Source organism: Gossypium hirsutum, chromosome A11 (assembly GCF_007990345.1).
Source record: "Gossypium hirsutum isolate 1008001.06 chromosome A11, Gossypium_hirsutum_v2.1, whole genome shotgun sequence".
NCBI lineage: Eukaryota > Viridiplantae > Streptophyta > Magnoliopsida > Malvales > Malvaceae > Gossypium > Gossypium hirsutum.
Window position 1 is genome coordinate 124123528 of NC_053434.1, and position 16365 is coordinate 124139892.

General features: G+C 33.5%; 1 protein-coding gene, 1 long non-coding RNA gene and 1 pseudogene across 5 annotated transcripts; 2 read left to right on the plus strand and 1 right to left on the minus strand.

Moving 5' to 3' along the window:
• Window positions 1–1742: 1742 nt before the first annotated feature.
• LOC107941707 (CMP-sialic acid transporter 2) lies at window positions 1743–9017 on the minus strand. Of its 4 annotated transcripts, none has more exons than XM_016875290.2 (16): window positions 8678–9017; window positions 7777–7968; window positions 7501–7617; window positions 6948–7004; window positions 6622–6699; window positions 6405–6449; window positions 5670–5729; window positions 5396–5518; window positions 5144–5221; window positions 4654–4723; window positions 4264–4371; window positions 3978–4111; window positions 3152–3231; window positions 2790–2835; window positions 2584–2645; window positions 1743–2182 (listed from the first exon to the last, which is right to left on the minus strand). In XM_016875290.2, the coding sequence occupies exons 2-15, from the start codon at window positions 7942–7944 to the stop codon at window positions 2595–2597; spliced, it is 1215 nt and encodes a 404-aa protein (XP_016730779.1). In that variant the 5' UTR covers window positions 7945–7968; window positions 8678–9017; the 3' UTR covers window positions 1743–2182; window positions 2584–2594. The 4 variants fall into 4 exon arrangements, with proteins under 4 accessions (XP_016730779.1, XP_016730780.1, XP_016730781.1 ...); XM_016875291.2 differs by having other exon boundaries at window positions 8672–8964; XM_016875292.2 differs by lacking the exon at window positions 8678–9017 and adding an exon at window positions 8473–8646.
• A 567-nt stretch (window positions 9018–9584) lies between these two features.
• Window positions 9585–11127, plus strand: LOC121209562 (cytochrome b-c1 complex subunit 8-like; annotated as a pseudogene).
• A 110-nt stretch (window positions 11128–11237) lies between these two features.
• Window positions 11238–14527, plus strand: LOC121209563 (uncharacterized). Its single transcript, XR_005904655.1, has 5 exons — window positions 11238–11435; window positions 11629–12013; window positions 12858–12908; window positions 13049–13160; window positions 14086–14527. It is a non-coding gene; the product is annotated as an uncharacterized lncRNA (long non-coding RNA).
• Window positions 14528–16365: the final 1838 nt, after the last annotated feature.

Sequence of the window (16365 nt, forward strand, 5' to 3'; positions counted from 1 at the left end):
ACATTATGCATACGCACAGACCATCAATTTTTTGAAATTTTGTTTCATCTACCTCTATTTGGTGACAACCAACCATACTTACCAATATTCAATTCCATTACAATCATGTTTTTATTCCAAATTATGCTTAATTCAATAACACTACAATCCCTCGCCGATTGTGAAAAGAAAGAAATATTTTCATGAAACATTCACCTTAATTTCAAAAAATGTTTATAAGAGATTCCGTGGTTTCTCAATCCAACACCAAAATATTGGCTTTGAAAAATTTATGCACTGACTTACATAATACTTACCTTTTATACTTGATTCTACCATTGGTTTCAAAAATAATCAATTCATTGATGATTACCTTAAATTCATAATTTACTAATAATTTGATGAGCTTGGCGATCACCATGCCTTCTATGTGCTTTTGCACAGAATTCTCCTATAATTTTGAAAATTTTAATCAATAAAAGACTTATTTGTGTATTTCTCATTTTTGTTAATGGATGATTGCACATTTTGCCTCCATCTTTTTTTCTCTCGAGTTTTTAACAATCACACTCTTTAATCTCTTCATGTGTCTTCACTGTTCTTGTTTTTATTTATGGACTCCTATCTTTTTCAATTTTTTTATAGTTGCTCAAACAACAAATGTGACATACTGTAACTCGAACTCAACAATTGGGTCAAGCAAGAGGTACTATAACCAGTATGTCCCTTGAATTACTAGCTTTCATGGATCTCCCACAAGTCATTGGTGGGACATTCTAATCATTTGTTTGATTTGCCATCTCAATCAACACCTTAATCAAACCTTGCTTTAATACCGTCATGATCTTGAAGTTCAACCAATCAACTCGCTCCACCATAGACAATGAAAGAATTTAAAAAGTAATTCTCTAATTCCTCAAAATCTGAGAATCTCAAACCAAATTCTCTAAGGCTTTAATACTAAAAAGCAGTTGAGAGAAACAAGCGAGAAAGAAAAAAATGCTGAGGAAGGCACAAAAAAGCTTTTATAGTAAATGCCCTCGAGTTGATTATTGAGTAAAGAATGCAAGATTGAATGATTGCGAATGAGGTGGGGAAGGTCTTTATTTGTACTTGTACTCCCTTACATTCAACTGTACAAATCAAATGACATCAATGACTCAAATTCAAACTTAGCTACAAAATAGTCCTAAAGAGTTTGCGCTCTCTTTTATATTTATCATTATTACAAATTAGCTTGGGAACTCAGTAGACTTCGAATAGAAGAGCTTGCCATAATTTTGCAAAACTTATGCAAATCCTGGTAAATTAATTTATTCAAATAATTGCCTTAAGCTATTCTGCTCACCTTCACCGAGGACCTTTGTGTGCAATTCGTAACATACTTGGGGCAAAAATCCACAAAAATGCTCGTGTTATGGTCCAACAATATTTTTATTTTATTTTTACTTCTTATCATATTAATATTTTTAGTTCAAGTATTATTTATCAACAATTATTTTTTGGACATTTTTCAATTTGTTAACTTTTTTTTTGAATAAGTTTATCTTGTTATTCTGATTTTTTTAGATTCAAGACTAATTTGATAGTATAATTTAAGATTAAATTTGTTAAATGATCAAATTAATAAAAATTATAAATATTGGTAGGTTAATTTTACTATTATGCCAAAACAAATCACATCAACATGATTTAACTTATAAAATATGCAAATATTGGCAGGTGAATTTTACTATTATACTAAGAAAAAAATCACGTCAACATGATTTAACATATAAGTGACTCGATTTTTTTTTAAATTTGATGACAAATAAAAAAGACTGTTGGTGTAGCTTACATTTTAAAAAAGATAAATAACAACCAAATAAACAAACAAAAATTGCTCGCCGTCTCCTTGTAATCTTTATGTTGTCGAAATAAAACAAATGACGCCACATCATACATTTTTCTGAAAAGGCAGTGTGGAGTGGAGGCTAGGCAGAAATCAGGAAGAACTCCGCAACAAGCCAAACCAATACCACTGCTCTTCCTCTACCAAGCATCCATTCAGACCCATGAACGAAAATTATAACAAATGACTACACTTTAAGGGTTTCTCATTTTACAAATTTCTTTCAATTCCATTTAACGTCTCGAGCGAAAACTGGTTTATCTCTGTCACTATCCAACAATACCTGGGTCCCTACCAAAACAAATTCCCTCCCTGCAACAAATTACAACTGCTGTGTCAGATTCATCCTCCAGCAGTTCAACAATACTAGTTACTAATCTTATGAAAAGTGTAATTTAGGGACAGGGAAGGCACGATCTGCATATTATAGATACACCTAAACCTAGACCTGCTGAGTTTAATCATAGTAATACAAAGGCTTTCCATTTATCCATTTTGTTTTCATCTAGACTTGAAGCCCCCTGGCTGTTATTTCCTTGACAAATAAATAATCCACCAAGAGGAACAAGTTTGGTCCAGGTAACATACAGCTTTATTAACAATGAATAACAGCACTCTACCTCTTTACCAAGGAACTTGTGCAGCAATTAAAAACACATGAAATATTTTCAAAATTAAGAAGTTGACTCCCAGAACAAAAGGCTTTCACATACTCCCTAAAACTTTAAGTGGGAAGAAGTGGTTGTCTCTCGTCGGATCCAACACGATGACTAGCCTGGAAAGAGACAAATTAACATTAATTTGTAAGTCCAAAAAAGAAAAAAAGAGAGAGAAATAACATTAATTTGGAATGCAATCAGACAATCAGAAAAGACCCTTTCCCAGGGGAAACTTAACTACTTTTACATTAAATTCATACCTCTTCGTGTGCTCCTGCTGCTATATTAATGAAAGATTCCTTGGACCTAAGATATATATTGGAAAAAAGAAAATAAATAAAAATAAAGAATTTGTAAACTCCATTCAAGAACTAACTCAAACATTTTTTCCATATATATTATACATAAATTCGGTTGGGTTCTTCTGCCAAATTCTAGTTAGACTGTTGCTGAAGAAGGTACAATCATTATCCCTACCGCATCCATCAAAAGCATGAAGCAGGAACAATCTAACTTGAACCGCCCCGGGGGGGGGGGGTAACCAACTTGAAGCAATAGCACAATATAAAAAAATCCTTCTAAAAGATTTGAAGCCATGGAAAAGAGCGCTATTTTCATTTACCTGTGGTTTTCCTTATAATCTACCGGTTCCAGCATTCCATTCTCTTGTTCTTCTTTGACTTTGGAAAGCGGCGAAAAGAACTAGGGAGAAAATAGAACATCAAATAGTCTCATAAACAAGAAGAAAGTACAGGTGCTCATGGGCCAAGTGGGCCCGCTCGGCCCATACAGGATATCTAAACCAATTTCCCAAGCCTGAGCCTAGCTTGGCCCGAAAAATAGGCAAAAAAATCCAAATCCACCCATTTTTGATTTTTTAAAATTATTTTATTTAAAATAACTTTTTAAAAAAATACAATATCTATTAAAAAAAAGCTAAAATAAAAGTTTTTTAACACATTACAAATACATTAAGTACTTATATTAAAAACGATACCATAAATATAATAAATGTTTTATTATATTAAAAAACACAAATAAACATAATAAATGTTTTATTGTATTAAATATAATTTTTAAAATTTTATATTTTGGGTTGGGTTATTTAATTGAGTAAGTCTTTTTTTGGAATTCATTATTATTTTGGGTTAAATATTTAATATAAATATATATAATTATTATTTAACATATATAATTAATATAATTATTTTTATATTATAATATATTCGGGTCAGACCGAAAATCTTACCCAATGCTAGACCCATATAAAAAATGGGTCTTAAATTTTTACCCAAGCTCATTTTCGAGTCTCATTTTTTTGTCCAAACTCTCCAATTTTTCAAATAGGCCTAGGCGAGTGGCCTAGCTTATGAGCAGGTCTACAAGTAAACAAGCAGAATTCCATAGACAGCTAGTCATCAGTATGGCAGCATCCTTTTCCAATTTACCTGGTGCATTGAGATGAACACAATTGAAATTCCTAGGATGAAGTTCATGGTCAAAGTATGGCCAAACAGAATAGCAGATGCTATGCCGGTAAAGATCGTAGCAACAGTTGAAGAGTACTTCTTCAGAATTGTATCTGAAGGCAAAAAGACAATGAGTTGAAAACAACAATTATGTCTAGAAAACAAAACTGGTGGGATGCTCATTGAAGCCATCTTTTAGTTAGTTCTATTTCAATTCAAGCTTAGATGAAAACTAATGAAATTATATAAACAATTAGTGTATGACCTGCATATTTGAAGAAAAAAGAGGATAAAATTCCCTGTGCTGCATTGTTACATATAAGAAACATGGTGGCTTTGGAATGTCCTTGTAGGATATCAAAGCTACTAGGACCTGAAATAATCGAAATGAGAACATCAGAATATCAGACTCACAAGTCAGGATCTAAAACTGGCCTAATAGTTGCTGAAAATAATAATTGCTGGAGAAATAACCGATGAGGCTTCTAACACAAGTAAATATTTTGAAGCAGAAAGCTTGTTCAGTGTTGAAATACTTAAAGAAGACTTTGAAGAAAGCAACTAGGCCAAAAGTAATTTAACTCTAGAGCCACTAGCCTTCTTCATAAACTTTTAACATGCTTTAAAGAATTGAATATTATATACTTTACCATACCTTTGACAACAGTTGTCCCCAGTATTGCCAGAAAGTTAAATATAGCACCATAACCATATAAAAATAAGTTCTGCAAACCAAACAAGAGCAAAAAGAAATTAGGGGATGACCATATAAAAGTAATCCTTTAGCCTTTAGGAACGGAGCCAAAGTGCTAAATTCTAGTGATTCAATTCAGCAGATCCTTGTATGACCATGCTTGATAGCAGCACGTAACCCTTGTAGTGGCAGAGAGAAATACCGTTCAATAGGTTTCCAGACAGTCGAACTTCATAATATTGGAACTGAGAAAATAAAATTTCCAGATAGACACTACACAAACCTTAATAAAAGAAACTAAGCTCTGGTAGACATACCAGATACTAAGGCTCAACAATTATTACAATTCTAACATCAAATCGACCACTCCCTTTGAAACTAACACAACATCTCTAAAAGCATTTCTCAGAACAGATCAAATACCACCAATGCAGGGAATCCTAAAAAATACCTGGAGATAAATGCTTGTCTCATACTGACTCTTAAGAGCATACTCATTGTAGACAGAAGCCAAAGATGGAACAGTTACCTGAAAGATTAGGTCTAATGTCAGCTTCTGGCATGTGTAAAATCAAATAATAGGGAACAAAAAAGAGATGTGGAAGAATGATAAACAAAGAACAACTTTCTACTAAAACTGATTGCATGGTCCGCACAAAAGAGACATGCTAAATATAACTTACAGATAGCCAAAAGTACTTACAAAGATCAATGTGTAGATGTAAGCACCGGTTGTAACGTGAAGACCCAAACTTGTACTACCCTCAGGTAAAGAACGCAGCTGATTTACACTAATTCCAATGAGCAAAAGAGCAAGAGCTTCCCACTGCAAAATAAACACAAATTAGCTACACAGTATGTAAGAAAGATCCCAAAACAAGAATCAGATGTGCACTTAGTGAAAAAAACTTATTGCACTGACGTGCACCTGTTTTTTTAATTTTTATGTCATGCAGTTGAGAAGTTTTAAGCCTAACCTGTATCACAGAAAATCTGCGCCTCATAATCATCTTCAGCAAAACAGCAATTACCAAAACCTGCATGATCATCGGGCAAATATAGAAAATTTTGCAAGGAGCACAAACAATTGTTTTTTTTTCCCTAAAAAAGACTATTTCCAACATCTTAGAGGAATGGAAAAAAAAAATCCTCCTAGTAACACTATGCAAGTGTCACAAGCCAAGACTTAAGCTCAAGATTGTGTGGCTCTTGATCCCGTGAATGCACTCATCCAGATCCAATATCTGCCTTCCCACACACAAGGAAGTATCGCCATTACTGACTTGGCAACAATGTTGATGCAAATAAGGTCAATAAATAGTAAGAACTTGTTAGAAATTAGCATGTCCCAATTTGAACCAAGTTTTTTTCTGTATCCAAATTTCAAATACCATAAACTCAAAGAAAAGGAGAACAAAAGAGGCTACTCAAGCAAGAAACTACCCAGCAAATTGTAACCCCAAATAAACTCTCATCAAGGATAAATGTCTAACTGCGGAGAAACAAGAATCTCAGAACTTAAGAATATATCTTCTTGAGCAATAACCTAGCCGATAAATGTGCATCAGTGGAGTAATAGTACTATGGAATAACTCATCAACGACATATGATAAGATAAAGAAAAGTTCCAAGATCTAAGCACACAGACAAATCAAAACTAATAGCTTCCGGTAGGAACCAAGGTTTGATACATTATTATGATGAAATATTACCTTGAGGTTGCTCAGCATCTTCACAGTTGCAGGATTGAAATAAAGCTGCCAACAAGCAATTCAAATTAGTTATGACTTAAAACCTTTATCATGCTAAAAACATATCCCGGAAGGAAGACATTGCCAGACAGTATATGGATGATTAAAAACATAGAGTGCAATGATATTAACCAAAAGCATAAAGAAAATGCTGCAGGGAACCTTTTAAGAAATATACCTGCATGATGAATTTCAGATAGTTATTGATGGCATAAAGAAGTGCCGGAACGGCTAGGAGAACATTGTTCCTAGCTGCCTGCAAGAAATTATGATCATTGCTAGGGTTATCTTATAAAAAAAGAATCATTTCAAAATTACATCTTTTGGTGACAAGAATAATAAAGCATTATCAGAATCTAGTGGACATGATTGATATGCAAAATGATAGCTGAAGTAGGCAATCTGTAGCTTCAAATAAAACTTTTCAACTTACAGACTTGTTATTACTTCTTTTACCAATGCCTCTCAAGTACAAACCTTGTATGTCATTAAAAAAAACTGTACCTGCATGAATGTGGAAATTGACAGAAGGGGCTTTTCACCAACTTTCTGACGTCTAGCCTGTAAACATGTAAATATTGGTTTTAATGAATTACTATACTGAAGTCAAGGGAGGGTTATGAAATGGCTCCACTTGATTTGTTAACAGAAACTACTATTTATAGAGGTAAACATAGATGATTACATTTGAAATAGAAATAAGATAAAACAATAACTAAAAGCAATTTGAAAACTAGGGAAAGATAATAAAATACATATTTGAATCTTTCATGTCCTAAGATTACGTTATTATATTGAAAAGTCCATTTATTTCCAAAATGCAAATTATTCCCATCACAATGTGCACACAAGCAACATGAGTGTACTTCTCAAACAGTTCCATCTACATCAAATAGGATAGTTACAGCAATCACATGATAAAACCATATAAAGTTCAACACACATTAGTTCAATCCAATAAGGCAAAGTGCTGTTATCCTATGAAACTTATCCAGTAGAAAGGTTGAATCAAATAAAGAAAACAAGTTAATCAATGAAGAAATAATTTGCAATGTACCTGTAAAATCAGCATAAGAACTGCAAATAGAACCTTTGCAACCTCTGTTAAAAAATTAACACTAATGGGGCTAAACATGAAGCGTCCGTCCACCTTAGACATATAAACCAAAATAGGCTGGTAGAAAAAGAGAATATCAAACATGTGAAGAATCAAGATGAGTGGAGGAATGCAAAGAAAGACAAGCTATCTGGGAAATTGCAGAACAGTAATAAATAAATAAAAAAGGTACGATAACAAAGAATGCAAGGAAAGCACAAGTTGACAATAAATTACCTGGAAACCAACAAGAACACAATCACCTACGACCAAGAGAACATTAAGGGCACGTTGCTTTGATGATACCCTGCTTTTATGGCGGTCGTAAGCCCTAGACACACCTCGGGTAGTTGGGGAAACCAACTTCGAATGGCAGACACTGCATTCTATCGTCCCGTTTTTCATTGGTTTGCCCCAAATCTTTAATAACTACAAAACAAACAAAAATAAGATAAGTCGATGTAATTTATGCGCTTAAACTCCAAATAGTAAATACTAATACCTAAATAAACAAAACAAAACATACGAGACATGCAAAATCTAGTTGAAGTCAGTCACACAGAACCGATATTCTAAGAAACGGAGATATGGATGCCATTGTCAAAGTTGGGTGATAATTTGAAATTCTGAAAATCAGCAGAGTCTTGTCGGGTTGCTGTGAGCATAATAAACTGTTTTCGCTCGAATAGATACATATAGATAAGGAAAATCCGATAGATCCGATAGACTCAGGAAGGAGAAATTAATAAGGAAAATCCGTTCCAAATTTAGTGAGAAAGCAAGAGAAACATCAATATGATTACGGCGGATCTACGGTCAATAATCAGTAGCTGGATTTTTATAATCCAATAAGTAACTTAAAACAATTAAAGCAATACACACACAAATATAGTGAAATAATTCAAAAATCCAGATCCTGCTAGCTGTAACAACCTCGAGGTTGTTCTGTTACGGTGAAGGCAAGCAAATTATGAAGAACTAATAAAAATAGGAAACATAATTGGATGGCAAATAAATGAGATGAGATGAGATCTTGATAGTAGAGTTGACAAAGGAAATGAGGCTTAAAAAGAGGAAAGAAAACAAGAGAATGTGAATGATAAAATGAGATTAGTAAATAAATTAAGCTAACCTTTACCTAATTAATGTGTGAGCGTTATTGTTGGCCAAGGTTCCTCTAATAAGGCCTGTCCTCCAGAACCAGAAGAGCTTTAAATGGCGCTACCAGATCCGTAATTCTACCCCTTCTCTAAGTCTCGTCCAGATTTATATATCGGATGCGGAAGAGAAATTAAATTCAATCAGAAAATCCTTCCGCAAAGCAGCAGTGCTTACTGCTTAGAAGATGCGATCAGATCATGCGAAGAATATGCAGGGAGAGAGAAAGAGAGAGAGCTCTTTTAAAATTAAAACAAATTAGTCCTTCTCCTAAGTCCTAGTCCTACACCTACAAAGTCTTAGCTTACAAACAACATCAAGGTCAAATTCTACAAATAATCCCTACACTCTATGCATATTGCGGAAGTAATACCTATACTCCAATTTAATTAAAATTAATTTCATACTTTTCTATTTATCATTAGAATTTAGGCCCTTCACCAATTCCCTTTAACCTTAGTGTGTATTTCATATTTTATCAACCAAAGTTGGGTAATTCAATTACCAGATCTCTAAGGCCAAAGTTATCATATTGCTAGATATAATTAGATTTAAATATGAGTCTAGCCACTCATTCAAGTTAAAAAATTCACTAAAAAATGAGAAAATTTAAATTTAAAAAATAAGCTTGAACAAGAAATAAAATATATTTTTCTGAACTGATCAAAGGTAAGATTTTTTATCCTAACCCAACCCTTGTTTTCTACTGTCTAACACTTTTTCAAAAACATCACAACACAGTCAACAAGCAAATAAATCCAAGAAAACATTTCTGCTAAATTAAAAAAAACAATAAGAAGGTAAGAATTTTTATTTCTTTCTTTAAAACATCAAATTGAACTATTGTTTAGAAAACATACGGCAAAAAAAAAAAACCATGGCCCAAACATAAGTCTGCACCATTCCACCAACAAACACAACAAAAATCAGGTTAGAATTTTGAAAACATTAGAGAAAATAGTACAAAAAGCTTAAAATAAAGGTTTTGGTTATGCCTTAGCTAGTTTTGAGCTGAAAAGGATGGGGAGAGATGTCTTAGAAGATTTAACAGGAATTCTTGCCAGGAAAACAAAGGACATAGTGGAGGAAAAGAAGTGTGAAGTACAGAGTTTGGATGAAACAGTAGCCGGATTGATGAAAATAAGTATGAGTTGTTTCAAACTGGTTTGAGAGAGGCCACAGTTGACTGGTAACTTATCAGGGAGCGAATAATGCATACATTTAGATTAGTTTGGATAGGAAAATGGAGAAACAACCGTTGAAGTTGAGGGCGGTAGTATACGTCGCCGTTCCAACAGAAGATTATGAGTGGTCTGTGGAAGTATCTGCTTGCTCCTCTTGTAGGAACTTACACTTAGGTCCAGAACTTGAAAGAAAAGAAAAGGAGAAATTGGAACACATGTATGAAAACGTCAGGAAGCCTTTTGTTTCTCTTCTCTTTAGCATTAATGAATATTCTTTGATAAAACAATGAATTAATAATAAATAAATCAATACGGAGCAGAGTTTTCTGATTACGAATCAACATTGCAGAGATGCTCTCTCCCTCTCTCTCTCGCATTTTTTGGTAGGTAAGTCTCTGCTTTGTGGACTGCTTTCAGTCACTCTGTAAGTCTTGCTTTGTTAACTGCCAGTCACTTTCCTTTTTCTTTCATTTTTTTACAGTCTTAGAGTCAATTCTTTTCTTCTTCACTTCTCTCGAGAAAACTTCCATTTTTAGCATACTTGGAGCATTTGTTCCGGCATCCATGGTTGTTGTGCTTTAGTACTTTGACCACAGTGTAGCATCTCAACTTGCTCAAGAGAAAAAGTTCAATCTGAAAAAGCCACCTTCTTACCACTACGACCCTCCTTATGGGTTTTCTGGTGATACTATTCTCCAATGATGAACCTATTGACCAAGTTTGACTTGACATGATATATAGTAACTAATGATATGGTGTTTACTAGGTCATATTATATGGTTTTATTGGCATTCCACAATCTCCAATGCATACAAAAAGCTTAGCAACTCTGAAACACCAGGTAGTAGATAGTTTGATTCTAGTTAATGATATATGAATTCACAGTGGCAATTAACTGAAATTCCTTCCATCATTCTCTATGTGGTTATGAGTTTCTTATTGCCTTTAACAGCTCTTGCGTAATAAGCTTGTATTGACAGCTCGACAATGTACAAGTAAAAATGCAAACCTGAGTCAACTAAATTTAAGCATGCAAGAGGCATACAATGAAATGCAAACTCCTCTAGTTTATCAACTCCCGTCCACTCTGGTAACATCATTTTGAATTTACACCATCAATTATCATCCTCCATTTGTTCTTACCCTTTTGAGTGAAATAGGGACTCAAACATCTAAAAGAATCCACGATCCAACTGGCCTCAAGTACTGGCTGCATTGATGCACCTGTGGATGGCACCATACTTGAAATTGGGTATGAGCCCCTTTGTTTAACTCCTGTTGCTTAGATGAGGTGCCCTATTCTTTTCCATTAGAGAGTGCTTCTATTAATTATTCATTAACATATTAGAGGGCATTATAGCATACTTGGTCTCAAGAAATTCCATTTGATCTACTTTTCTATGTTTTAACTGTTGGCCTTAACACTTTTTCACTTTGGACAGCCATGATATATTGTTCTTTTGGGTTGCAAGAATGGTCATGATAGGAACCGAATGCACAGGAACTCTTCCATTTTCATATGTATATCTTCATGGTCTAATCCGTGATTCACAAGTAAGTAGAGTGTCTGAATTAGGCTACTACTTAGGTGCCCATTTTAAAGTACAATTTTTTTTTCTCAAATTGTGTTCCCCTTCACCTGCATCTACACTTTTGTCATTACAGTTCCTTTTCCAAATAGCATGACACTAGTTCCACTGCTCCCAAGACTCAAGAAAATATCTGGCTAACATGTAAGCTGTTTCAGGGGTGTAAAATGTCTAAAACTCTTGGCAATGTTATTGACCCAATTGATACTATCAAGGAGTTTGGCACTGATGCCTTGCGATTCACTCTTGCTTTAGGAACTGCTGGTTAGGTTTGTCTTGTACTACAGGCAATATGTTGGTAATTCAATAATGAAAAGTTTTGTCATATAATGTTCAATACTGCTCTAATGTCCATGGTTCTAGCTTATGATAGTATGTCTAATTAACCAATTTCCTTGAATAATCTCTAGGATCTTAATTTATCAACTGAAAGGCTAACAGCGAACACAGCCTTCACAAACAAATTATGGAATGCTGGCAAGTTTGTGCTGCAGGTTCTGCCTAATCGGGATAATGTTTCTGGTTGGCAGAATGTAGAGGCTTGTAAGATTTGTTCCTCTTTTCTCAGATTAGTGGGATAGTATTAGACCGCCTGTCTATCCTTGTCTTCCGACAACAGTATGCATTTACTACCATATGAAATTTAACATAAATCAGAAGGAAAAATGCTGAAAAATGGCCAACCATGCTGCTGTTATGTTTTTGTTAAAGTTGCATGCTGCTATGATGATTTTGTTGAGTGCATACAGCTTGTATGCATGCTGCAGCAATTGTGCATGTTGCAGCAACATATTTTCTATTTTAGTTGCAATGTAATTTAGTTTGGTTGGAAATGAACTTAGTTGTTGATGTTTTGATGGGTTTAGGGGATGATTGAGCTGATAAGTCAGCTTATCCCATGTGTACAAGCAATGTTTTAATAGTCCCAATGCTTATTAGTAGGATTAGTTGAATATTTGGTGATGTATTTTGATTATAAATGTATTGTTTTCATATTGAATGAGCAAGCATATCAGTTGTATAAAGCAGATTGCTTCCTTACTGCACGTCTGTGAGCAAGAAAATTATGTCAAGCTTCTTGCTCCTTTGTTCTCTGTCTTGTTCTCTTCTTTTGCTGCTGTCAAAACCCCAAAAAACAAGCACATAAATATTTTTAATTATTAGATTGGTGGAGTATTCATTGTGTTTATTGATTGTACTATCAACAGTATTAATCTGAGTTATGCTTGCATTTGTAACTATTACTATTACTCTCAGAAGAAAAGAAATCTAATATTATTGCATAGGATGTAACTTAATTTTTCTGTTGACATCATCACAATGTCCTGTTCCTAAGAAGATTGGCATCATCCTATTCAGTAAACTGAAGAAATTATTTCCTTTTCAGTTTAACACGGAGGGGTATCTTCTAAGGCTTCATCTTCCAGAATGTTGGTTGGTAAGAAAAAAATACTGTGCTTGTTTTGCCACCATCTATTTATTTGTATACTTGAGCCAAGTTACTTCCATTCATACATACCCTGATTATTCTTTTTCTGAATGCTACAGAGAAGTTACTTAATGTTTTTCATTTTTCAGGTCTCAAAACTGCATAGCTTATTGACGTTGTGACCGAGAGTTATAACAAATTTTTCTTTGGGGACGTTGGGAGAGAAATATATGATTTCTTTTGGGGTGGTTTAGCCGACTGGTATGTTGAATGTTCTTTTATAATCTGCTTTCTGCTAATGGAACGTAGTTCTATTGTTTTATGCCATTAAGGTCTGGATTTTATGCCATTTATAGATCATGAAAACTGAGAACTAATGAAGTTTATGCTTTTGTTAGATAGCACATAATGCCCTTTTTTCTAAGGTTAAAGTGGTAAATATCATTTGATGGATAGTGTGTGTTATTTTATTGTTATCATTACAAGAATTCTGTTGTAAGTTGGATCAGTATGTGCTGCTGAGACATACATGAAATACCTGTCATGGTCGTATATGTTGACAAAAAATACCGGTATAATTTTTCCTCTGATTAGCTGTAGTTATTTTTGTGTTATATGTCCAGTTTTTAGATCTGCAACCCAAACTTGGGATTTATGTTTTTATTATTTGCATTGGTATATTGAAGCCAGTAAAGCTCGCCTTTACCACTCTGGAGATGATTCAGTTGCTTTAGTAGCTCAGACTGTTATACTTTACGTTTTCGAGAATATACTGAAATTAATTACATCCATTCATGCCATTCGTAACTGAGGAACTGTGGCAGGTGTCGGCTTTGTAGTGTTTTACCATGTTTTTTGTTAATATAATTTTTCTAATTCAAACTCATTTATTTTACCATCTTCTTGAATCTGATCATTCATGTTAATATTTACGTTTGGATAAAATCCTCTGGAACACAATTTCCATTGACGAGCACCTTATCAATCAAGTCTAGATTTAATGTGCACTCCTGACTGTGCACATGCACATGTAATAAAGTGAATTTTGGGTTCACATTACAGCATACATGAATAGTGCTTCATACAAGAAATGATATTTTTTCTTTTGTTTTAATGTTTTAGGCATCCCCTAAGGTTTTCTGCCGATGTAACTGTGAATTTTTCTGTTTGTATTATTTATCTTCAGGCACTCCCCAATCGGACCAATCGGAGAGAAGCTCTTATAATATCTTTGGTCATATCTTCAGCCTTAGCAAAGCTACACATCGTGTTGGGATGATCTGCACTGTTTACTCATTTATGTCACTACAAACTCCATTTCGACTGTTCTGCATATTCAACCGTTAGAGGATTTTGCAGTTTTCTGTTGTTAGAAGCATATTATACCCGGCAGCTACACATCGACAATCTGACTAGTTCCAAAATAGACGTGGTTCCGAAGTTCTGCACTGATAACGTGAGCCCAGAACGCAACTGGCTTGGTCGGATAAGAAGGTTAGAGCAATACAAAAATTGAGTGGAGTTGAAATGCCATAATTGTGCTTTCATTGGTTCGTCAAAGCTACAAAAAAAACATTAAACCATGTTCATTGTTCTTCATTGTACCTTTATACATATTATTTTTTTCATTGGTTTCTTGTTTTGATTTCCAGTCTTCCATAGGTTTAAGTAGCATTTTTTTATCAATACTATTGGGGGAGAGAATGCAAGATGACGGGTTTCTGTTACTCAATGTTAGCCTTGCATATTTGTGGGATTTTATCTCAATAATGTGTGGTGTCTTTTATGCATTGGTTTGAGGCATGGCATAAATACTCATGGATTTTTTTACATTTCCTATACTAACATGTTTAGGAATTTGAATGAAATTGTGTAATAAAATGTGAATTATGATTAAGTGAATGAATGTGTGGAAGTTTCCATGGCCTTAAATGTTGGAAACAATTGGTTTGAAAAGTTAAGGTTCAAAAAGCCTCTGGGTCATAGAGTTCAATATTAAGTAGTAATCTGCTGGTGAAATTTAATTGTCATAGAATGATAATAAGCTTGATTTAGTGTATGTGAATATAATTTAGTATATTTGAAATGTGTTATCAACGAGGAAAATATGTTAATATAACCATTTTGTATGAATATGTGGAAATGCGTCTTCTCATATAAATAAAGGTTTGACTATATATATGAGTTTATAATGACCCTTCTCGGAATTGGCTATGTGAAAGTTGCTAAATAAATGAAGTTGTAGCCCTCAGTTTGTTGAAATTATAATGAGAACTATGAGAATGTTTATATGGCCTGTGCTAAAATATGTAATTGTGTGTATATGCCAAGGATTAAATATGTGAGATTAGACAAAGAATTGTCTGTAACATTCTCTGATTTTTATGAACCTTAAATATCTCTCTATAAATAATAAATATATTGTTGATCTAAATAGATATAAGTTATCTATGAATATAATTTGCCCCAGTATATTTAATAGAATGATATAATAAGATTGACATACCAATAGGAATTTAGATGCACACTTTATCTGGTTTGTGTTGTATAATTAGGGACATGATCTAATGCCTTCAGGATTGAACTTTGGTGCACTAAAGTGTATTTGGAGGTTTTGCAGTTATGTGTTCATGTGATGGGAGGTTTTGCACTTCGATGCACTCTTGTATGCTTGGTTAGATTTGTGTTTTAAGTTTTCTCTGGTTGTCTCTAATGGGACCTCGTGTATCCGAATCATTTTGTTAGAGTTTACTAATGGCTATAAACTTAATAAGATAAAAAGAAATTGAATAAATGAGGAAATTAGTATTAAATGTGTTATGATATAATATGTTGTAAACATTTGTGACATAAATGGATGATATATCTAAGATGATTATGTTGAATGATTAAGTGTTTAACAATGAAGGAAAACCATGGACCAATTTATAAGTGTAAGGATCATAAGAAAAAACATATGAGCATGAAGCTTTTGGTTATGTATGCTCCTAATAAAGGAAATAAAAATGTAATGTTTGACTTATACTTGCAACAAATGGACAATTAGCTAAAAGCGAAGCTTATATATGATTGTGTTAAAATGATGTTCCATTTTTCTTAATGCAATTGTCATTTAAATAATTTCTATTCAAAAAATCATTTCATTAGTATTATGTACATTTTGAGATATTTTTAACTTTTAAATTTTAACCATCTCTGTTTAATCTACAAATAATTATTAGTTGATAGACATGATAGTTCAAAATAATAAAGAAAATCAAATCAGACTTGTTTTAATGAGGAAAGCGAACTTTATCAAATAATACCAAGAAGTTTAATTAAATAATACTGTTTATAGTGAACTTGATGGAAGAATATTAAAAATACAGTAATTATATATGTTGCTTATGCCCTTGATAGCCCAAGCAACACCAATATAACCAATTCCAGCACCAACGGAAGAAAGAATATGTTTGATTATTGTTAT

What these genes read in the sequence shown, in the direction of transcription:
- LOC107941707 (XM_016875290.2), bottom strand. Translation starts at nt 7,944, where the DNA reads ATGAAAAACGGGACGATAGAATGCAGTGTCTGCCATTCGAAGTTGGTT. An exon ending in TTTTTTCTTCAAATATGCAG is followed by an intron (nt 4,112 to 4,263) that starts GTCATACACTAA and finishes TTTTGCCTTCAG; the next exon opens with ATACAATTCTGAAGAAGTAC. An exon ending in TGTTCATCTCAATGCACCAG is followed by an intron (nt 3,232 to 3,977) that starts GTAAATTGGAAA and finishes TTTTCTCCCTAG; the next exon opens with TTCTTTTCGCCGCTTTCCAA.